The 25,511-nt window shown below is 33.5% G+C and overlaps 2 protein-coding genes and 1 long non-coding RNA gene across 3 annotated transcripts in view; 1 reads left to right on the top strand and 2 right to left on the bottom strand.

Moving 5' to 3' along the window:
• Window positions 1-746: 746 nt before the first annotated feature.
• Window positions 747-2,987, bottom strand: LOC106108322. Its single transcript, XR_001225923.1, has 2 exons — window positions 2,354-2,987; window positions 747-1,945 (listed from the first exon to the last, which is right to left on the bottom strand). It is a non-coding gene; the product is annotated as an uncharacterized LOC106108322 (long non-coding RNA).
• A 903-nt stretch (window positions 2,988-3,890) lies between these two features.
• LOC106108333 overlaps window positions 3,891-25,511 on the top strand; it is a 33,549-nt gene continuing 11,928 nt past the window's right edge. Inside the window, exons 1-3 of the mRNA XM_013289480.1 lie at window positions 3,891-4,258; window positions 11,981-12,062; window positions 13,221-13,638. Of these exons, the coding sequence (XP_013144934.1) occupies window positions 13,382-13,638 (257 nt within the window). The 5' untranslated portion in view covers window positions 3,891-4,258; window positions 11,981-12,062; window positions 13,221-13,381. The remainder of the gene's footprint in view (window positions 4,259-11,980; window positions 12,063-13,220; window positions 13,639-25,511) is intronic.
• Window positions 14,943-23,399, bottom strand: LOC106108334. Its single transcript, XM_013289481.1, has 4 exons — window positions 23,284-23,399; window positions 19,857-20,046; window positions 15,608-15,748; window positions 14,943-15,094 (listed from the first exon to the last, which is right to left on the bottom strand). The coding sequence occupies exons 2-4, from the start codon at window positions 19,991-19,993 to the stop codon at window positions 14,992-14,994; spliced, it is 381 nt and encodes a 126-aa protein (XP_013144935.1). The 5' UTR covers window positions 19,994-20,046; window positions 23,284-23,399; the 3' UTR covers window positions 14,943-14,991.

Here is a 25,511-nt window from a genome sequence, read left to right as displayed (position 1 = left end):
TATTTTTGATTAAAAAAGAACAGAAATTCCAAGGAGTATTTCAACAGGTATCCACCCTACCAAATCGCATTGAGGACATTAATTTCTATTTATATAGGATAAGGAGATGGGTAGATTATAACTTTCTTTTTTATTCATTTGAAAATACAATTAGTTAAAAAAGGTTAAAACAATGTCTTACAAAACTATATACAGTTTGGCTGTAACATGTTCTATATTTCTCAGGATACTAACAATTATTTGTAACAAATGTAGTCCTTGCATAATCCCTTTTAGTTACTCCAACATTTTTTATAAATACAATTTTTTCCTCATGCCTTTTTCATAACCAGTTAAAAAAAGGTTTTCTCAATGTTTGGTACTTTCTATTTCGTAACCAAGTAAACGGTGAGTCCACTTTATATTTTCCAGGGCATCTTTTACATGTCTCATTAAACATTTTCATTCTGTTTCTGACTGGGTTCATAATTTTGACAAATGTTTCTTCCGTTTGCAAATTTTTAATTAGTGCCTAGTATCTATTATCACTATCTAGCAAAGAAGTTTTAAGTACCACTCAGCATGTATAGTCTTCTTGGATTAAATACTTCACATGTAACTTCAGTTAGTTCCAAGGAATTTGGGAATGATGGTATAAAACTAGAAAAGTGTCCTCACCCTAGCAGAAACTAGACTGGTTACAAAAGTTCAAAAAAATATTCCTCTTTTGCCACTAGTTAACAGCTCATCCATAATTGTACGTTTTCTTTAATTTTTTATCACCTCTTTTCTTACACATGTTTGTAAAGCATTTCATACATTTCTTCACAAAATTTCTATAACTCTTACATCCATTTTGTATAGCATATACAATCACTATAATTTAAGTTTTAACTTAGCTACTTACATACAACTTTTGCTATTCTTCAAAAAAGAAATCTTACCACAATAAGGGTTAAATATGACAATCACTACTGTACAAATAATTATGGTTGTCAATTGTACTTCTAACACCAACTTTTGCCATTACAAGTGATGGAATCTTGACAGTTAACTTGTATCCTAGACTAGACTGGTGCATTTCCCAACAGTGGAGGTGTTGACATACAGAAAAGTGGCATGTTTTTAAAAATTTTTAATTTAGTCTTGTAGGGTAAAATAGTTTGGCCTCACTTATAATTCCAGTCCACTCCTGTATGCTGCATTTGCACAATTTCTTATGTCTGGAAGAATCCATTCAATTCTATCTTTATAAGGCAAAGTGTTCATTACTTACAGTTAGCACTTTATTTGGTATTGTAAGACAAGCATTCCTCAGTACTTTATGCTTATAATTGGTGTTTCTACTTATAAATGTTTAATTACATAAATGTCAGTCTTATAAAAAGAAGAGGAGTCCTGAAGGAAGTTTTATCATGTTGCTCATAGTATTCAGGTGATTCCACTTTTCAGAATGTTTAGTTGTTTATTTATAATTCCATTAGATACATATTATTCTCCAATTAACATTTATATTACCATTCACAATTCAGTTGAAGTAAATGTTCATCTCAAGATGTCAATCTATTCTCTTTTAAAAATGATACATTATCAGGTTCTATATTACAAACAATACAACTGAACCTAGACTGCTTTCCAACATCTGCTCGAATATTTTTATTTAGCACTTGTCTTCACTAGTTGTCTGTTAATTAGATTACACAAAATTGAGAGAAAGAAAAGTTCATTTGTCAATAACTAATAAAATGCTTCACTTTTTCTTTTTAGTGAGCCTGATTACTGGAGGTCCTGTCAGACTTGAAATGCCTTTACAAATGTGTAGACCAATTGCCTCCATGTCACCCAGTATTCAGCTTGTCGCAGAGCAGTCCCAATATAGCAGCATCACTAGTTATCAATTAATCTATGTCTCGGTCATTGGTGATTTTTATATTATTCATATTCAAATTACTCTTCATATTTCCTCCTGGAATATACATAAAAACTAATATTAGTATAATGCTAAACTATATGTTCCATATGTTCCATATCACAATGGTTTTACATGAAGAGAATGTTAAACCAAAGTAACACTGGGAAGAAATCAAATAATAAAATAATAAATAGTGAAGGTATAACCACAAGTCAATGAAGTGGGCATACCTTAACTGTGAATAAGTATTGTATTTGTTCCTTTCTATATATTTAAAACTCTTTGTTCATAATTCATAATCATAAGCAAATCAACCTATTTCAGACTTTATAGAGTTGATGACTTGATAGGAGAGATGACAGCCGAATTGACTTCTTTGTGTTGAAAGACTTTTAGGCATGTACCTATACAACTATAGGTTACAAGAAAAATAAAACATTAAAAATAATCCAAGAAATCAACCTGTCTAGTTTCTTTGCTGGCTTCATTACTTACAAAACGGTTTAGTTATCAAAATAGTAACTCTCAATCATCATCATCAATTTCCTTCTTATCCTACTCCCGTAGGGTTGGCGCAACAGGTTTTTGTCCTCCAACTATTATTCCACATCTCAACACTACCTTTTTGGTTGGTTCGTCAATCGTTGGTGTTTATATCCTATGCGGCATTTGTCAAACATCTCATCTCATGTCACGGTTTAATTTACATCGATATCGGTACTTCGCAAACCATTTTCGCCCTATATGATCTTTCAGCAGGCCAATTTTGGCCAAATACTTAGTTGTAATACTCATTTGTTTTAAAATATTGCAACAGAAAGTTGACCAGCTGATCCTAAGTAAATAAGAACAAGATAGGGATGGACGCATTACAATAGTATCCTTACTAAACTCTTTGGATGGACATTACCTCAACGAAATAGTTGATTAATTCAACCGTTAACTGTTTTCATTCACTAGACTTCTTTTTACGCTATGAATTTTGAGTATTTCTTCAATGAATGTATAACAAGTTAATAAAATCACCTAGTTAATCACTATTTGAAAAAAGTAAGTTTACATTTTCGTTAACACCGAATCCAACATCCCTAAAACAAGAAAATGGTGCGCACAGAGTATATATAAATCAATGTTGCCACTATTTAAAGTTATTTATATCTGTATAAAACCTATTTTTCAAATATTTTTCCTTTTCATCATTATTTTGTGTTTTGTAAAATTGGACTATAGTTTGGTGAAGAAGGGAATCTTAATTAATTTACATTTCAATCGATCTTTCAAGTATAAAAACTTGGGAAACAAATCGCTCAATAATCGTTGAATAAAATAACGATTTCGAAGAATTTCGTATTCTACAGACGTAATTTATTAAAATCAATTAGGTTTTAAAAATCTTTGCAGCCCAGAATTTGATACGATTATGTGGGTGGACAACAATTCGCAGCGGAAAATTATCTTTGAGTCGCTAAAAACATTGAATCCATAATTATATAAGTTTTAATTTCGAAAAACCGAAAGACCACACAATGTCAATTAGGTGAGGACTTCATGAGGCCGATATAAACTAGTAATGTAATCTAAGCCTAGAATCTTAATTAATATTTTGCTCTTAGGTCAGATAATTTAATTACTAGATCTAACAACCTATTTTTCTATACTATGTATTATAAATTAAATGATATAAAGAACATAAAACTGTGTTGACCTATACACGAAATGACTTTAATTTTTTACATTGCCCATGTAATTTACAAGTATTGTTTTATATCGCCAAACAAGTTCGTAGGTGTAGGATACTGATGGAAGGATGGTGGATCGACGTTGGAAAGATTTCTTAAGGTTTTCAACCGTTATGTTGGTACAGTAATGCACCGTACCTGCGCCTAGCGCAGCTAGCGCTAGCGCTAGCTTATTTCAGCGCATGGTATACTCATTATTATTGTATCGTGTTCCTAAGCCACCTTGGCTCGCACTTCACACTTCACATCGTTCACATAGCACTGACGTACTGCGCACAGCGTACCGCGCACATCGCGCACACGGCTCTCGTCAGCCGCACGTTTAGTACGTTTTTAAAGGACGTCGCGCGGCGTACAAATCTGCCGCGAATTGTGATCTACTGCTCTGTGTACCTTGATTATCCATCTTCCCTGCGCCAGGTGTGCACGAGTTTAAGCTATAATACCTTCAGTTCAGTTTGCCGCAGTATTGATCGCATCCCGGTCGCTTCTGCTAATGTTTATAAACAGCCGGCCGCATCCATACCATCCCTCTTGTTTTTGATACGTTCGACCGATTGGAGAAGAGCCGCAGCACTGATCCTGAATGCGCCAACTGTACCGGCATCTCAAATAGGAAGTACAGCAAGTAAGCATGCAATTTTTTCCTCTTTTAATATAATACATGTTTGCTGACAAGTATGCGAAAACGATAAATATAGGTATCTGACGCTTCAGATTTTTTTTTTATCTTGTAATCATGTTTCTTACTAAATTTATCATGCTTACTAAGTAACTATAAAAAAATGCAATAATTTATTTATTAGATTTTTTACGCGATTTATAGGAATGGTTTCTATTTAGTATTTTATGACTGCAAATGCATGTCGCATTGCTCTAATATTAACGATGTGCTTGCATAAAGTAAGCCGGTTTACATCGAGTTACACAACCGATCACTAAGCAAAACAGAAATTGGCATTGTCGATGTGTCGTAGTTACCTATACTTATACTATATGCCGTAGGTATACTACGTGTCACTCGTACCAATAATTTGCCTTCAGAATCGGCTTTTTTTACTCCCCGATTCAACTTCCCTTATACTTCCTAACAAACCTTGCTGAGGTTTTACATCTTAAAAAACGATAGTCTTATAAGAAAATAATCACATACTTCTATTTTAAGTTACTCGTAAGTATATTTTTCTGATAATATCTCAGTAGAAGACATTAAATCATCTGTCGGAAATATTTTCAACTTATTATAGGACACTGAATCTGTACCATCGTTTAGCAAAAACTATTAATAAAACTTAAATTAAATAAACATACGTGTGTTTAATATTACAAGCTACATAACATCCACCTTGCATAAAAACATACTGTATGCCGGATCACTTTTGTTTCTTTGATAACTTCCTGAGTGCGACGGAAGGTATAAACGCGTCGCTTATTACAGAAGCAAGAAGTCTGCCTTAGCAGAAAAGTGTTTCATTCTCGATGTTTTGCGGCTTTTTAAATCTGACAATAACAACCGATCAAGCTGAAGATTGCTTCGTTTGAGGACCCTCAAATCGGTAGTTAAACACTATATTGAGTGTCCAAGCCGAGCTCCCCTCTCGGGGGACCTTGAGCCAAGGCACTCAACGGAATCGCCGCCGAAACGATCTAAGATCTCAACGGTCGCCTATACCAAAGTTGTTAATGTAGAGTAGAGGCTAAGATGTTTCCTAAAAGGTAAGCAGGCTTTGGCATACCATTTTGTGTCTCCCTATGTTTTTATTAAGTTTGTTGTTTTGCATATTCTCCATTGGCTATCGATTTTCGGTTTTATTCCCTGGGGACATCATCTATTCATCTATATTAATATGCTACAATACTTTAAAATGCTAATAAATAATATACAATCAAAACAAGTAGTAAATCGGTCAAACGATCATCTTGTAGGTAATGAGTTTTTGTTGTTGTCTTGGTCATTTTTCTTAATAGAAATTAGGCACAGTCGGAACATTCTTTAAAAAATTTAAATGTAACAAGGCTGGCTGTACACGTCTTAGAATAAAAAGAGAAGGGGAACGTGTCTACACTTTAAAGCTGAAAAGATATTATCTGTAGCTTTGTTACTGTGCACAATGCTACAGGTAAGTCTTCTAAGTCGTGCTGTGACGTATCTAGATCGTCTATTCATATCTTCTCAATGTGCCAATTTTACTGTCCCTTTTTTATCTGACTTAAATAGTAGGAACAAAGTTTATAAAAGCCAAACATGATTCGCCCGTGAAAAATTCAACTCGTGATCTATCGGTATCTGCTAGTTGGCACCGATCGTGATGCGCTTTCTATTCATCTTTTTTATTCGTAGTTCATCTTACTGCTTTATTATTAGCAGAGAGAGGGGAGACTGTTGTGCATTGTAAGGTGTCCTCGACCTTGATTAGATTGTGATGTCACATGACCAATAACGATGTGTTTTGAACAATCGAAAATCGAGAGCCGAGCCCACGTCACTTAGGTGTGCCGAACTACCCACTACAATACACTGTGATGAACTCGATGACCATATGGGTGAGGTAGTCGAGTTTCCTGCAAATGTTAGGTTGACACGATTCTATTTGGTGTTTATTGTTCGCTAACAAACGAATAAACGTTTTTGATCCATACAAAATATCCGTTTGCCTTTATGTAGAGCATTGACACTAAAACTAATGACCTGTTTTGGCACCATTCTTTTGTATTTTGATTTAAAAATATCTGGCAACTTTCCAAACAATCTTGAAGCGAATAAACTGATTATCTAAAATTATGAGTAGCATTATTGTAAATATATCTATAGTACATTATAAATGTACTACAGCACTGGATTGAACCTAAATTATTAATTGGGCGTATTCATACACTTTTAAATACATCTGAAATTCATAAGTGTATAAAGTGATCAATTCCAGCAAACATATTTGTTGTCTTTATTACATTAACCATCTATCAGATGAGTTCAGAAGTCAAAGACAAAAGTAAACACAAGCGCATATGCAGTTAGAACACATTGCGTTACAGAGGAAAACTGATAAAGACAAGGTAATAAGATTAGAGGGCTAATGTCTTTACATAAACAAATAAAATATGTGCAATATATAGAAGAAGCCAAGTTAATCTTGAAGTTTCGTTATCAGTAATGATTGTATAATAAAACGATAATTTTGATACGTTGCCGAAACGATTGAGTGACGAATATTTGTCAAATCTGCTAGATTAGTTTTTTTAAATACATCATACATTTGAACACAGTTGTCTAGGAATTTGCAGAAAAAGATGACAATGTTTCTATACAATTTTGGCAGTGGAAACTAAACTTAAGATTATAATTTCAATATAATTCCTGTCTAAATTGTGTAATGAATCAGGTTTGCATCGATCTATCAAGTCTTGTCCTTGACAAAGTATCGTATAACGGACTTGACGCTCTGTTTTTTTCTGTCAAGTATGCGACAACTGTGAATGTATTAAATTGTTGAATTACTGTAAAATTCCATCGAAATATTGGTGTTTTCGAAGTGTATCCTTCAATTAATTTAACTCTATCGGAATACCGTAGGCGTAAATATATATTTTTTAACATAAATAAACCAGCGCTTGTCCACGATTCCATCTAAGCTAAGTGAATACGCGAAATATAAAAATGAAATAAAGAGAGATTCGAATCCCATACACGGAGTCAAGCAAATTAAATATAGGGAACTATATAAAATTCTTTGTCTTTTGAAGCTTCATATCTTATCTTACCAATATTAAAAATGCGAAAGTTTAGAGTTATGGATTGATGGATGGATGTTTGATGCGAACGGAGTCGCGAGCGAAAGCTAGTATTTATATAGAACAAACGGTTTTAATGTAATAGAGATCAGTTAGTTTTTCTAAAGATGTCATATATTTTTTAAAGATAAAAGTTATAAAACTCGACTATGTACTTTTTCATAACGTCCACACTAAAAGTGGAATATAGGAATTTTCAACCCTATTCCGAATATTTCACCTATTTTGAAATGAAATTCGTTTATCTAAAGCTGTACAAACAGCATTGTGTGAAAGCGAGTATGCGAAAACATTTTATCGTGAGTTTCCACTGACGAAATTCCTGTCCAAAAACGTATTGTCATCCTTCTCATAATTTGTGAAAAAAGCTGAGATAACAGTAATGTTTTCTGTATTATATTTCGTTTTTTAAAGATAATGCATTGAATGTTAGTATAATGTGATTTTTTATTAAAAGTATATCGTAGAATCTGTTGAGATTAATAAAATGTGATTTGTAATTACATTAAAAAAATCCAATAGTTTGAAGATTTCTCTATATTCGATAACGAATTCTCATTAATTAAAAATATCAGCGTCAGTAACACTCCAAACATTTTTAATAAAACTTTGCAAACTTAACTTTTATATGAGCTACATCATTAATGAATGAATGTATTCAAGAATGTTGGTATGTTTCGCTAAACCGCCACTACCAGAGCTCAAAGAAAGATTTAGAATATTATCTTAGAGAATTATTGCGAAAAACATTAGTAAGGTTTTCATTGCATGCAATATTATTGGTTGCACGACCACCCAAATAAATTTCTCAGTAAAAATTTCATCACAACACATGCAACATTTTCAATCTTCATTTCATTATGAGAAATTTGTCATCAACAACCACTAATAAAACTAAGGTATCTGCTCATTTGCCATCTTTGTATATTAATTGTTAAGCTTTTTGTGTAGGGTATCTGGCAAAAAATGTAAAAGAGTTATGTATCGTTTGCTACTCTAGAAATACGTCTAATTGGCTCAATTATAACAACGTATACCAATAACTTGAAGGGTAGTCAGTGATTATGGAATTGATTATGATGTGGTTTTAATATTCTTTTAATGTCATGTTTTCTGTTCAAGTAAATATTATGTACCACTTAATAAAGAAATTCACTGGTAGAGGTAGACCTAGACAGGGATGAATGGATTGCGTGAAAGGAGACATGATCAAGTAGGGAGTGATGACTGATATAACGGATGATAGAGTTATTTGGAGGACGAAAACCCGGTGCGCCGACCCTACGGCAGTAGGATAAGGCAGGGGAGATGATCAGAAAATCGCCATGTATTTACTTACCTGCGGAAACATACCAGTAACATATAGTTGCTGATCAGTAAAAGATTGATAAAAGCCAGTAATATATAAAATAATGGTATTTTCGTAGCAACAAGACGACTTTAATTACAAGGTGTAAGACTTACGGTCTAATGAATCACAGCGTAATCAATAACTTTCTCTTTTTATACCTTTTTCGCAAACCAATAATGTCACAGTAGATAATGAAGTTTTATACCGAAAACTTAGGGTTTTAAACCGAAACGTATTTTTTTTGCCTCCATATTGTTTTGATTGCTTTCTTTTTATTGGTATCAAGTTGCCAGGAATGTTGTTTTAATGTAAAAAATATATTGGTGTTTTACCTCGCTAAAATATACAGTACCTACTTTCATATCTTTCTGGAATGCAATTAGTATGTTTTTTTGTCCGAATTTTTATTAATGAAATATAGTAACACTATTACTTAAATCCATTAAGTAGATAAATAATTTTCTATGTTCAAGAATTGTTTTATACATCTTCAAGAGGATAACGTTATTAATATAATGTATTTGCATAATATAGATACTGCTTCATATTGTATGCGAATTTTAGAAAATTTGAAATCTTTCCTATACATTTTGTTAATAAGATTATAAACTGGTTTTATTCAAATCTACAAATATTTACATGTTTTACATTTATATTTACAGTTATACTGTTCTTACACTTCTTTTGCATATTTTATTTTATCGTGGAATACTAAAAAGCAAAAATTATGTTGTTGCAATATAGCTTAGAACATTTTAATGAAATTTTCTTGATATATCCAAACTTGATTTTCTAAGGATTTTTTTTACGGGAAAAATACCTTATTCGCATTAGTGGTATCCTGCATTTTTACATCTTCTATACTTTTATAATAAAGCGTAAACATACACATCTTTGTTGCCTAAGATGTCAGCAATCACAGCATATTTTTGAATAATCCTTTTTTTACAAAAAGCCCTACACTTACGTTAAACTTAGGGGGTAAATATTTTGGACAAAATCCCATATGGGAAAGAGACCATAAGTTGCTGCCAACATCAAGGAAACAATTGTCATTTGTGCATTTGAATTTTGACATTTCATGCGGATGAAGCCGCACTGGAACAGCTGGTATTTTCATAAATCGCGCTTATAAGTTATTTTTACAAGTTTTAATTCTTTAAATTTTTGTGTAATTTATAACTTATGTACTATCATGTGACTTGTTCTGTTTTTTTGTTATTCGTTATGTAGCACTCTCCCTTGGCCAACTGACTACGAAGGACACGAGACTGGAATACAAATGCGCAGTTATGGATGTTTTGTCGCGACTCGATGAAGGGAATTTACGTTCTCGCGAAAATAAAACATTACTCAAGGTCTGGTCAGTGTTGCATCTTTGTTAAAGAATTTGAAATTAATTAAAAATTTCATTATTCGTGACAAATATTAGAGTGGGTATCCGCTATGGACACAATCGTAAAAAAAATGTCACAAAAATATTGACATTGAAATACAAGTGCGAATTCACTGTTATGTCTGCCTACCGCTTTGTATAATTATAGTAATAATGTGTACCTATCACTAAAAAGTATTAAAGTTTCAATATTAAAAAAAAATGGTACAGTAAAAATAAAAGATGTTGAGGCAATGCATTCTTGAATAGAGGCTAAATCATTTTCTTTATCAAAGCGTATCAATTCGCTGGCGTGCTGTCGTCACGGAGCAAATAGAATCGTTCTGGCCGCTAAGAAAACATTTCTGCGTGAATGAAACCTCGCAAGCTCTTTCGTTACCGGGCCACGGTAGCGTTCCAAATTCGAACGTTTCATTAGATACGTTTTTGTCGAGGTTGCAACTGTTTGTCTATTTAAATCCAATACTAATATTAAAAAGAAGAATAATATGTTTCATTCTCCGTTAGTATTGAGTTTAATCATTATTTTAATAGATATTTATAAGAAAGGTATGGAGAAGTAACGATGTGTATTATGAATACTTACAATTTCACAATGACGATTGTATTACGAACTATAAATATTGGAGCTCATTATTTTCTTTAGGAAACTAAATGTCTTAGATATAATGGAGATTGAAAGATTCAATTGAAGACGATTTTTTATGCACTATTTAAATTAATATAAGTGATGCCGGAAATCAAAGTCTAGTTAAATATACAGGATTAAGATCAGGACGCGCCTTGTGTCCACATACCTAATGCCGGATGTTGAATTGTTATGGATTTTTTTTTCAATTAATGCAGCCTAAATTTATATAAGTTAACGCATATACAGTAAAAGAATTAATTAGAAAACTACGTAAATTCTTTCGTTATTATTCAATAAGATAATGTGTATATAGATGTTCCATTATTCAGGTGCATATAGTTAAAGAATCCATAAACAGTGTCATATATCATTGAGTTTACATAAAAATAATTATTGGTACGTATAGTGAGTGAAACTAAGGTGTACTTACATAACAAAGATAATGTTTCTAATTAACCGGCGATTGTGATCGGTAGTTGCGAGCACACGAACTCATGAGTTCATACCAACGTCTGACCTTTCACTGGCTGAGAAATGCTATTATGTTGTCATTCCCACAAGACCTGCAGCTTTATCCGTCTTCAAACAGCCCTAACGGTTCCGTATGCATTTATTCATTTATCCAGGAAACTGATGCGATTATAAAGATATTGAATGTTTACTTTCATTTGCCATTTTCTTATGAATGGGCAAGGAGCTCGTTAGAGCATTAGTTATATTTAGGATGCAGCCCACCGCCAAAGTTATACGATCTGTTGGTACGTGGCGCCACTGGATGGATACCGTCCGAATCTCTGCACGCGATATCTACGCAGTTCAACTGTGTCTACACAATGCTTGACATGTTTACATTTGGACGTATTTAGCTAATGTAAATAAACAATCTCATTGTAGTACCGTTAAAATTTTCGTTATTCGTGTATTTGGAAAGTACAATTAGGCAATGTTACCCAGCTAGAGTGGTAAGAGATTGAAATAACATGATGGGAATTATTTTTTTAACGGAATCAATTTGGAACATTAAATGCGGTGAGTTGGTTTGGTAATCGCCGGTTTATTTGCCAACCTATTGTTACATGGATATTGTTATCGTAAATATTCGGTGTTATCGAACAGACAATATTTCCATTTGCAGTGATTAATTTTATTGCTTATTATAAATCACATTCTGTTTTATTCACAGGTTGATTCGTTTCGGTGGTGTACGCGATGTTTGGAGTAAGTCCGTTGGCATCGGACTCAATGACATGGAGACTGTAAATTAGGTAGGTATATGAATTAGTTTAAAATAGACAATGTTGTCCACTCTGGATATGAAAATAATTTAAATGACCTTGAGTGTAGTAAGAAATGTCATAGATTTGATACAAAGATCGATAAAGTACGCGTTCACTGCACTTGTGTTATTAAATGTTTCATTAATGTCTTGGAGGTTATATAACGAACGTTATATTGAAGGCATCGATCAAATTTAAATCAAATGCGTTATTGAGTGGAATTGTCTCGCTATTACTTGACTGATTCAGAAGCTAGGAAACATTTTATTGAATAGTTACACCGTGAAGGCAATAACTCTGTCAAGGCCAAGATGCACATAAAAATTGTTTTTTGCGTGACTAAAAAAACTGACGAATGCGGATAAAGATAATACAGTAGATGTTGGTATTTTCATTATTAAAGTTGAATTATATGATGTAATAATGCTGTAGTAAAGTTGTTAATTAGGTTGTGGTCAGAAAGATCGCTGGTTTGGTTCCCAAAGTGGACGATGACTGGCGAAACTGTCAAGGGCAAATTAGGACAACGCGCCCGATGCAATGAAACTAGAATGAAAACAACAAAAACTTTAATGTAACGCAACGAAATAAAAGAGGATCTAATGCCGTGGGAAATAATATTTTGATCTTAATTTAACGCTTCGTCAATCGCCGAAGATAGCTTTATTGTTCTGCTTTCTACTCGCTTTTTGATGTAATGCATACAAGCTTCAAATATTAATAATACTTGCTTTAAAATATTAGCATCTTAATATGCAGCAATTTACAAATATAATGTAGTTTTCTGTGTTTCCAAAGCTTTAAATCCGTCAGACATAAAAAAGAACTACTAAAAAAAATGTTTTATGTAATGTTTAATAATAACATTTATTCGTAATTATACCTATGTTGGCTTACATTACATTAGAATTAACTGAAGTGCTCCGGAAAATAATAGACGTCGGTCTATGAGAATTAATGAGTGTACTAATTTATAAACACCGTGTGGCCGTTATGATTTGTATCGTTATAATTTGTACCGTTGTAATTTTTGGACATTTACAATGTATTTTTGTTTACAAAACAATGATAGGTCTTGGCAAGCAACATCGAAATTATAATTCCCTTTTTTAGTTAGTAAAATTGTAACATTTAATTATCTTTCAGATCTCACTAGACTGTTGAAAAGATTAAGTGTTTGGGTGAAAATAGTGTGAACAATACAGTTTTGTTATAACATGGACGTAGAAACATTATTTAAAGAGTGGCCGTAAGAACTGTACGTTGCAGTTATTTCCATGTTGTAAGAGTGCTGTAGATTGGCAGCCATGCTGTCGTACATGGTGCCCGTTGAGGAGAAACCGCCGCCGGCGCCCGTCAAGGGCCGCCTCGCGTTGGAGCTGGTCGGCAGTCCAGGCAGCCCTGAGTCCGCGGTCAGGAAGACCAGAAGCAACATATCCAAGGAGTCCTCGACGAGCTCGTTCGCGAGCGATCTCACTATATCGTCGTCGACTCCGACCGGCGTCCTTGACAAGCCCAAACATAAACTGCTGAGCAATGGCAGTAAACACACGTCACTAAAAAGGTTAGTGTCTATCGACTATATTTAATGCTGTTACCTTAATTAAATAGCTGGAAGACGAGATTAAATTACTTAATAACACATTATTTTATAAAGTAAAAAACCGCTTCGCGTAATTACATGATGTTTACATTTAGTTGTTAAATCAAACTGCTGAGCTTTCGCTTCCAGAATATACATATTACCAAATAAAACAATAAAAATTATGTGTTAAGATCTATATGCTATAGTCAAGGCTTTGAATGTCAGAAAATGTTTGCTTCATGCATGATCAGTTTAAGGTTCATTATAAGATAAAAAGCGAGGATAGCGATTGATATCTTTAATGTAATGAGTAAAAATTGACTGTACTTGTGTTGCCATTTATAATTCATTAGATATTTCTCTTTGTTATTAGTAATTTATTACTTAATCCCATGCTACCATGCACCAATCGTATATGCTAATGATATTCTATTGTTTTCACTAACGTCTTGTGTATTCTATACCGATCTAATCGTTTATGTACGAACTGCGTTGTTCCCGTCTGCATTGAGATTTATGTATCGAGGATAATAGTGCTAAATACATTCTTGTATCAGGGATAAATGCTTTGTTAGGGATTCAATATTAATCTATAATCTAGAATAGAGCAAAACTTTGAGAAGAAATCATTGATCGTAACCTTTTGTGTCATTAAAAATTAATAAAACCCATACTAGAAGTGTTAGTTACCTCTAGTAAAATTAGATATTTGGTGTTTATCTTCCTCAGTCTATTGTCTTCCGTTGTACATGTAATTTACTAATATCCTAGTTTAATGAGGAACATTAACCACATTGCCGGCAATCGTGTGCGCGTCTGCTAGTGAAAATCGATTTCCGACAGACTGGACTGAACGTACAGAGGTCGCTAAAGGTCTGCAAATACATACCGTGTAACATATGTGTCTATTTGCCAGCCACAGCACTTTGTATTAATGGATATTGATTAATGCATGTATCAATTTGGACGTAACCTGTGGTTTGATTGCATTTATACAAGAGCACAATAATTTGTTTATATAGGCTAGTGGCTTTTAGCAGTATAGCCACAGGCTGTCATTCCTGATTAATTTTAACGCAAGCTACACAGGATTTTGAATTATAGTTAAACAAGGATGTTCAGCTCGGTTATTAGTGCTGGTATCGGTTGTTCTGTAAAGCTTACACGGGTATAGAAAATGGTTAGGAGTGAGGATAATTTAGTTTCACTTATACTGCTCAGATAATTCTCTAGCCTATACTAAGAACTTCGTAAAGGGGTTCAGAAGCAAGCAAGACAAAGAACAAAAGAGATACATTTTTAATTTTAAAAACATAAAATCAAATGTTTAGATTAAGACTTGTAAGCTTCATAGTTCTTGCATTCCCAGGCGTCTGGTAGTCTCAAGGGTATATTCGTTAGCCACGGAGTATATATCTCCAGTTGACAGTCAGGTCTGTGAGAAAAATATACGTTTAATTTCAATTATGATTAAGAAAATGACGATATAATATCCCTTTTTAAATAAAGGTCTTTGCCAGAAAGGAATAACATTACGAAACTCTTTTTTTTATATATATTTCAATCTATTTTAACTAATTCGTCAATATTGTTACTTATAACTTATAAGCTATCCTTTCAGTGTATTTTAAATTAAAGATCGTAGTGTATTCTACATATAAAATTACACTCAGAATTTCCTGTTTAAAATAAAGTGGAAATTGTAGTTCAATTTTTCCTTTGTAACCTCACTTTTTATCTAGAGTGCCGCGTGCCGCTCTTGGCATTTTCTAAGCACCTCAACAAGCTCTAAGGTAAAATCCTAGGTAATATTAAACTAGATTTAAATTTTACATTGCACTAGAGAATGCTTTCGATTTAGCTTCTCTTTTGTTGGAGTGAATGAAAGAGACAGTAAATAATACAAGTGTCACTGCAGTAAAATTCTTGCAGTAAGAAAATGACTTACTTAGCAGCTATCCACCCTATAAAGCCAGTAGAGGTGACCGGTACTGGTTTAAGGCTTTTCTTTGTCTCCGCTCTCCCTATAGCACGTGGTAGTTCTGCCGCGGCCTCTTCCCGTATAGCATTTGCTTCCTTCAAGGTTCGGCTAAAATAAAGATATAATTAATTATAATTACATTTATTACATTAACTAGCTTTCGTCCGCGACTCCGTCCGCGTGGAATAAAAAACAAAAGTGTATTGTGTTCTTCTAGACTATCCTCCACATCTATACCAAATTTAATCGAAATCCGTTCAGCCGTTTTGACTACAAACTCTAACAAACAATAATCCATCCATCGGTCTAAACTTTCAAATTTACAATATTAGTAAGAAGTAATAGTAATAAAGATGTAACTAGAGATCACTATGATACAGTCTACATCCAAAATGTACCCTCTCTAGACTGTAAAAGATACACAAAATTAACCTAAGTACATTTATATTGATGGAATATAAGGATGGATGGAAATGCAAAAAAAATAAAACGGTAGCCTGTATTTTTCTTGTCATATTTCCAATTTATTCGCTACTATCTGAAAACACGCTTTAGTCACATATACTCGTATCAGCCATTTTTACGACGTTTCGGTGATGCTACAGCGCGAAATAATCCAACAACTGCAGCTATTTCGAAATTGCATGAATTTTGTATAACTTCTTACTTCGAAAAGTTTCCCTTTGCATAACCAACTTTTGTCATCGTTATTTATGACCTGGCGTACTTATAGTCTCTTAAAAAAGGACTTTCGTTATTGTGTAATTACTTCATTTCAGCGAGAAATTGTGTGTGTTTTATAACAAAACGTAATTTATATCTTTACTTTCGTCCGTGACTCTGTCTGCGAGCAATTAAAAAAAACAATTAGTATATGTGTGCTTCCATATTATTCTGTCTAAATTTTATCAAGATCCGTTCAGCAGTTTAGGCTACAAACTCTAACAAACATTCATGATGGACGATCTATCCATTCAAACTTCGCATTTGTATTATCAATAAGAAGTAAGATATTTTGTTGTGGATACATCCAATAGGCCTAGAACTAGAACAATTACTAGATGAATCTTCTAACTTTTGAAATAACTTTCTACTTTATCGAAAAACTAGCCCTTCCCGTGCGGCTTCATCCGCATGACATAATGAAAATTTTAGTTTATTGTTTACATTTGTCAAATTATCAATAGCTAATGCCATGACATGACAAACCTTAACAATCTTGCTTTCTTGATGTTGGCAGCAACTTATCGTTTCTTTCCCACATTAGGGTTTTTATCCAAAAAATTTACCCTCTAAGTTTAATGTCGTGAAAATATATCGTCTAAAGCGTGACGTAAGTATAGGGCTTTTTATTAAAAAAAATAATTATTCAAAAATATTCTGTAATTGCTGATATCTTAGGCAACAAAGAAGTGTGTGTTTACGCTTTATTATAATAGTATAGATAGAATAAATTCTTTGACATTCTCCAAGACTTGACACAACAAAAAAATGGCGAAGTATCCATAGTAATAGAAATGTCATTTCTATTCCGTCACTCATAAGTCTCGCATTATGTTTGTAAGCAAGTAACTTGAGAGTTGTAAATTGCATGGTTCTGATAGACGAATTGTATATTACTATTCATACTGTCTAAAATCAATCTTGGCATTATAAGATTCAATATTTACATCAGTTAGCCGGGTTCCGCTGATACCTCTTCGCAGAGTTTGTTCCAATAAGCGAGTCGCCTTACTTTGGATTGCATTATATTTGAATTCTTGCCTTGAGCTAGTTCGATACTAACAAGAGTTACGATACGATATAGGCAAATTGCATATCTTGTCGGTCAGTTGCAAACTTGGTGACATGTGACCGTTATAACGAGAGGTTGCATTTTAAACAATATAGGTCTGTAAATATAAAAGAAAAATTCCACTTAAGCTAAGTTACTTATTAACATAATTTGGGTTCTTACAAAAATATTCATTACTAGCCTTTAAACGCGACTACGTCCGCGTGGGATTGAAAAAAAAATAGCCTTTTTTATAATAAAAGGGGACAAATGTTCACAACCTCTAACAAACATCCATTCATCCATACATCCATGTAAACTTTCGTATTTAAAATATTTGTGTGAAGTATGATTTTATTGACAAATTTATTTTGCAAATGTTCACTTCAGTTGGTTTTAGATCTTCATTTTAAAGCGAAACTAATGTTTTTAGTCAACCTCGGTGATTTTATTCTACTTTAAGAAAATAAAAATAAACATTCTCGAAACCTGCATTTCACGTTAAGCGGAACTCAGCTTGCAAGTTCGCCGGAGCTCATAATAAAAAACTTGCAACATGGCCAAATGGGTTCGTTGTTACGCAATACAAATTCACATCGCTTGGAAATAAACGTCCTGCTTTTGAAAGTCGTAAAGCTCCGTGTGATATTCGCAACGTTATATATCTAATGTGATACATACATAAAATGTTATATACGAATATATAACACGACATGACATTAATTATATTTCATCGGCTTACGCAAGAGAAACTTATATAACAATTTTTCTGGGTTAATAATTTAAACATACTTATATGATATTGAATATCCTTATAACAAAACAAGTTAAGAAGCAGCACTTTCATTTCTTAAATACTCATTGTAATATACCAAACCTAAACATAGAATTTACAAATATCTATGCTATGTAGCCTTCACTAGAAGCCAAAAGTTAACTTAGAAAGCCTGTAGTTATATAGTTTTTAAAACAAACTTATTATGTTCCGAAAATGTAAGAGCACTGGACAATCGTTTGTTGATAGAACTATGTTAGATAAGTGTGAATACGCTGTCATGCTGTTGCTAATACTATAGTCTGTTTTCTGTTCAATCTTGATAATTTCCGTTCTCGTTGTTTTCGTGTTCGATTCAAAAGCCGAAACAGGACGTAACCACAATATCCTTAGTCCATACCAGTAAAACAAGCAAACATATAGTCTTCCATAACATGCTGTTTGTTAGTTGTTTGCTTTCGAGGCAACACTAGAATATGATTACCAGTTTAAACTAGTCATGTTTACTTTTGCTGACCTATCAAGCTGGGGTTTGTTTGAACCAAACATGCATTTACGAGCACGACGTCATAGATGGATCGTGAACTAGCGTCGTATAATGTAACCTTTTTGCAACTATGTTTACCTTAAATTACGTTCCTTTCTGCGGACAATTTACTTGCATACCGTAACTCTTTTAATGTTCACTTCTGTTATATAAGACTAATATTTGGTCTAAATACTATCGCATGGTTGAGCTTCGATCTTTTAAAGCTTTGACGTGAATCTTTATCTACTTTTATTGTAAATGTTTTATTGTTAGTAGATTAGATACCATTTTTACAATTTAATGCAATTACAGAATTTTATTTCAATGTTATAGTTATAGCAAATATTGTTAAAAAATGTTTAAAATAATGTTTAAAATAATTTCTTCCACAAAATATTAGCCTTATCATTATCAAATGTATGGAACGGCTTTGAATTGCGTGTCTATTTTAAACCAGAAACCTTTACACGTATATTATAATAATAAACTTTTGTTTTGCAACTCGTTAACACGAACAAATTGACATCGAAAGACAATACTCTTCGTGGAACGTAACAATAAAAATAAAAGTTTGCAAGTTTTGTGTGACTAACACGAGAATAATTTCTCGCGATTATCGAGTGACAATTTTGAGGATTAAGCAAATGCATTTGTTACTTAAACTCGTTTCAACCGTAATTGACTCATATTATAGACGGCATGTTATCTGACCCAATGAGCATAAGTGAAATTATACTATGACAGCCTAATAGCGCCTTCCGTTTAAGCCATTTTCCAAGTCCATGTAGGTTTTATATATTTTCTGATAAAATCAACTGATAGCAGTACTTTCCTCACAGATCTAGATATTATTGTTTCACCATATAGTCTTGTACCGAATTAGGAGGAGTGATTTTGGAAATCCCAATTATTATATTAATTGTCTAGAGCGCTAGTTTTTTCCGCATATTCATCAATACCCATAGGGGTCATCATAAGACTATCGAGGTTAAGCGGAACATCCAGCAACGATACCATAGATTTCCATCGCCGTGACATTTATACGTATTGTGGTCTCATTTATGTCAAAGTTAATGAAAGGGATGACAATGTGACAATAGTAGTGTTACGTTTGTTTATAAGGTTGGTTGTAGTTTACCTTTGCTCATCCAGTAACCAGCTCCAGAGTTGAGTCCATTGTTTGCTGCACGCCTCCGCCTTCTTCCACTGGGCCCTCATCTGAAAAGCTTCCGTGTTCGGGTCGAATTTAGGCATTTTCCCCGTGTCCTTATCCATCGCTGTTGATTCTACTTGATAACACAATTAGGCCACTCGTTGATTGCGATGTGCTGTAAGCGGTCGTGTAATGTTTTATTTTAACACTTAAAAGATAACTGTTGCAATCCTGATAACATCAACGGTTTAAAAACTCGCCGGATGGAGCGTGAATTAATTTAAAAAGCAAATTTATCATCTGCTGTGGTTTAAACGCGCCGTAGTTCCTATCTGATTCATGTTTTATTGCACGGTGAAGGTACGAGAAACTTTTTAACGGTGATTCTAGCTTCAGCTTAGAAATGAGTTCGCAAAATAGTGTTGGGTTTTATAAGTTATTATTATCTACCTATACGGTTAATAAAATTATAGCATCTGTGGGAAAAAAAAAACTATTTTTTTATCCAGGATATATTTGAGATGCCAATTACGAAAAATCTATTTTCAAAGAACGTAGAGAAAATTTGATTTAAAACTTTTTAAATTAATTTTATCTTACAAATCGGCACCTTAACTTCTTTTCCAAATGTTATAATAGTACAACACACTACACTAGTTTAGGGATAGATGAATCGCTATAAGTCATAGAATAAAAACGTGTATATGGGTAATTAGTGAATGTACGCAAACAGACCTTTCCACTAACTAAAGACACCGTTTAAATACCACTTATCATTAAATCACATTCAAAGTGTCGTTAGTTCTTGTTCGTATTCCCTACGGAACTATTGCAACTCTTTGTTCACATTTAGACTATTCCAAAGATTAGAATAGTAACAAATGTAAGTACATTTATTTAATTCTTGTTTTATTTTTTTAAATGCCTTTGTTGATATAGTTTTATATGAAGTTTCTTAAATATATATTAAATCCAAAATCAAAAATAAATTAACAGTAGAAGATCTAATAGATACTTCCCTGTCTACCCTGTTTTCAATAAAATACTTGAATGCTTTTACTATTATCATAATGTTTAATGGCCAAGCGAACTGTGTCAACGGATATCGATTATACAAGCTTTTGTACAGTATTATAAAAGACGGGAAATCGTCTCTAACAATGCAGTTAACTTCGATTTATATGCGGAAATTACACTCTTGCAATGATTCCGTACATAAACGCTCCAAGAATAATGAACAAGTTTCATTATTGTCATTATGCATCGCTCGCCAATAATAATTTGATGGACAATACAATTCATTCCATTATCCGACTTTAATAAACTAATACAAACGCACTATCGAGAAACGCCACAAAGAGTCCATCTACCATCATTGTCAAAGTGGGCCAGATATTACAAAGAATGTTAAGTAGTTTGTTACCAATACGGAACTATAGTTGTAAAAGTTAAAACGATTGCACTGCCTTTAGAAGCTGCAAGTCGGCCGATTAGAAAGTAAATTCGGTTACACCAGATGGTACCCAACTGTTTCTCATGATCTGAACAAATCCATGCCGATACAATTTTATTTTTATCTTTATTGAAATTAGAAAAAAGGAATAAATGGCAAGATTCATTATTAACTAGACCCGGCTTGAGTTCCTATGCAACATTAAATAACGTCAAAATGTACAAGCAAAAGTTTTATTAAAACAGAAAGATCTTTTCTTCAAGTTTTTTTTTATGAGAGCTTCGGATACGAATATCAATTATGATTTAGAACACTAGAAAGAGACCCTAGCTTCGTCATAGAAAGAACTCAGTTTAGTTCTTTGTTGTCGAAATACGAAGTTGCGGTTGATAGCTAGTATAATGTTAAACTAACATTGTTGCAACAGATGGCAAAGATGACGATGATTTTGTAACAATTTAGAGGTCAATGATGTCGCCTTTAAATGTCCGATTTGACCTACTGACAAAATTGTAAGAGATTTTTAGTGGACGAGTAAGAATAATTGTATGTGGGTTTGCATTTCTGTCCATTCCATAATGACATCTTGTTGCCTAAACGGCTGAACTGATTTTAACGAGTCTTCTTCCCCGTTTTCTAACATTTAGTATTCTTCTCTGAATTATATTAAACAACTTTTTAAACTATCAATTAAGTTTCATATATTTTAACGAATTTCCATGTCACTTAAAACCGATTTAACCAATTTATTCGGTACGTAATAAGTATTGCGCGAAATATTCGCATGGGTCAGTAAATTTCGCCTGTATATTTTCGTAATATCACGGTTGTCTATACTTAGCGTGTTACATTTTTAATTAATTACTTAGCTATTGGTTGTATCAAATTAACAATATCAATGATAATAATATTAAAATGTAATAATTGGTAAGCAACAATATAATGTTATGGTACATTTTTCGTAGTCATAAAATTAGTTGTCTACTTTTAAGTCCTTCACCTCATTTGATATGATCCTTGGTATTTTATTATTTATCTATATCTATACATATAAGAAAATTGGAGTGTCTGTTTGTAATATCGAAAGAAAAAAATCCAGGTTTCAGGAAGGTGATGTATTTGCGTTGCTAATAACGAAAATCGCATCTGTTTACCTGTCCGCAAGCCGCGTTTGTTTCGGGCAATCTCCGAAACGGCCGGGCCGATTTCGCCGAGACATTCACTGGAGGGTAGCTAACATGGATAGGCATATTATAGGCTACCTTTTTAAATACCGCGCTATCAAAATGACATAACGGGAGGTCCAAATTTGCGCTAACAAAGTTTACGGGCGACATCTCGTAACTAATATGTTGATCTATGTAATCACTAATTAATTACATTTGTTTCTGTAAGAACTTTTTCGGTCGTGGAAGTAATTTAAACTTCGTAAAATGTTCGAGTGGAATATTACAAGGACATTACTTTCCGACAAGTTGTTTACTTTAATCGAAGTCGTAAAAGGTCTCTCAGTCGGTCTACAAGGATAGCCTTGAAGATATGGACTTTAATAAGGCAAAAAAAACAAATCCCTAAGTAGTGAATCTGTTTGCTCTACCCACATTCTTAAAACTAGTGGCTACTCGAGACTTACTATAATACTTTTTATTATCGTCCGTGCGAAAATAAAAAGTATTACAGTCTATATTACTAAGTGATAAAGTAGCTTTGTGATTGCGAAATACTTTGAAATCGGCCATCCAATATGTACAAAACTAAAATTTTATTTATTTTTTCCTAATACTCTTTATAATAATAGTATAGAAGAGACGCGTATTAGCTGTGTTTTCAACCAGATGTGGGCTGCTACATGACTAGATGTACTTCTTATGATATCTCAAAGACTGTTTCATAATGGTTCTGTAATATAATATCCATTTATGTAATTTGAGGATGGGACACTATTGTTATCACACTTACCAATAATCGATCGTATCTTTGAATTAATATTTTAATAAAATGACCTTAAAATAAAATGTATCTGCGTCAATAATCCAATTAAAAACGTTTTTGGTAAGAACTCGAATATAAAAATAATTACGGATGTTGTCAAACGTCGTGTCATTTATATGACATTGCAAAAAGTGCAAGGTCGTAGAACGGAACAGGTAATTCGAATGAAGTATCAATATAATAGATATTTATGGTAAAACTTGCTTTCGCCGGCGACTCTGTCCGCGTGGAATAAAATAAAACAAATGTGAGTAGCCTATGTGTTGTTCCAGACTATCCTCTACATTATGACAAATTTAATAGACATCTGTTTAGGCTACAAGCATCTATCCATCCATCTCCACTTAAACTCTCCCAATTACAATATTAGTAAGATGTATTTTATTTGTTAAATGCAAGCTATTGAATACCTATTGACTATGGCCTAGTCACCCTAACTTTAGGGTAGGCTCCGAGCCCCTCGGTGGGGACGTATAGTGAGCTGGTGATGATGATGATGATTGAATACCTAACTGTAAAGGTACCGATTTGCTTATTTAAAAAAGAAATGTGCTGTTTTTGTAGTCCGGCCAATAAATTCGAGAAAAACATATTGCGACAATCGTATCAGCCTACTTTAGTTGCATTTAAAGACATGAAAGTTTTTTTACACGCTGATAACAAGGAAACATTGAATTACCGCATGATGATATTTGATTCGCAAACACCTACGTACATTCCCTTCCTGTAGGAGGAATTAAGGTGCAAACGATTGTCTCTCCGGAGGACTACCGTGGCAGGTCTCGTTAACACTAATCGAGTCTCCGGTTCTTGTCACTGAAATAAACCTGTATCATTTTACATCACACTTGTACCTACCGTTTGTTATAATCGAATTCTTTTCTGTACCTATGTCTACAACTACAAAAAGTGAGTAAACTACACCAGACCGACTTTTAGTAGAAGCAGCTGCGTGTCTCTACCAATGTTAAATTCCATTTGTTTTGCACAAAATAGGGGTCCGATGTACCGCGTTATTATTCAAGCAATTCCTATAGGCACGTGCAGTTCCCCCTTGCTTCAAATTGTTACCCTCTTTTTACATTGATTCGTTTCGTGTTAATCCGTTTCATTCTAATTTATTGCACCACTAGCCTTGTCTACCGATAAAATATTTTATACCCTAAACTTGCTAACGTTAAAACTTCAATATCCTCTGTATTAATGAAAATATCTTTGTCGTAATTGTAGATACTCTTAGTACGTTTGAAGGCAAAACTGCAAGTATGTATAACAAATAACTTGGGATATGTTGGACTGGCATAAACTTATTAATTAATAGTTTACCCGACGACAAATTGTGTACTAACTAAACATAACTTAATTTTCTAGCTTTTGCCCCGTCGAGTGTAAAGGTGAAGCGAATGAATCTGATTAATTAACAGCGTACGCCGCGTGTATTGACTTAGTTTAAAAGCTAGGCACCAGAATTCGCTTCGTGCGAGGAAAGCAAACTAATTTAAATTAATGCCGAACGTTGTGAGCTTGTTTGCATCCAACAACGAGGTACCAGCACAAAGTCACCTCAACTCCCACAACACTGGAATATGTAACAACCTCCCAATTAATTCCTCGCTAGAATGCACACCGGCTAAAAGTTAATATTGGCTAACTTTTACCCGGTCTTAGTTCCAGGTAGGATTTGTTGGTTATGAAAACTTCTGTGAAAATACTTTAAATATTCAAAACTTACATAATCCCAGTAAAAGTATAAGATCTGATCTTTTTTAATTCAAATAGGAATACGTATTTAAGGCTATGTCTATTTAATCAATTCCAACGAAGCCAAACACAAGCGAATACGCCTTAGATACTTCAGTTTCTAATTTACTACTAAGTAATTGAAATGTGGGTCTTCTAGGAGAGACGCCGACGTACAATCATTTCATTGTTATTGTAGCTTTGTTTACTCTTTGAAATCCACAATTGTAGCCACTGAGAATGCACAGAACCTTTATATAGATATCTCTGTTCCTTTTTCGTCGTTTTTTTTTTTCGAGGAGTTCACGAGTGCGCTAACATTTAGTCGGTGCAAGTGTGACGTAATCCGACGACACCTACCCCGCGAGGTCATATCCGCACTGCGCAGACATTACAAATGCACTTACCTCCTCCTCCTCTTTAAAATGATATAAAATGTTTCTTGTTGGAAATGA

This window comes from Papilio polytes, unplaced genomic scaffold (genome assembly GCF_000836215.1).
Source record: "Papilio polytes unplaced genomic scaffold, Ppol_1.0 DF821644.1, whole genome shotgun sequence".
NCBI lineage: Eukaryota > Metazoa > Arthropoda > Insecta > Lepidoptera > Papilionidae > Papilio > Papilio polytes.
The sequence above is the reverse complement of the archived record's forward strand: the minus strand, read 5'-3'. Positions and strand labels throughout refer to the sequence as shown.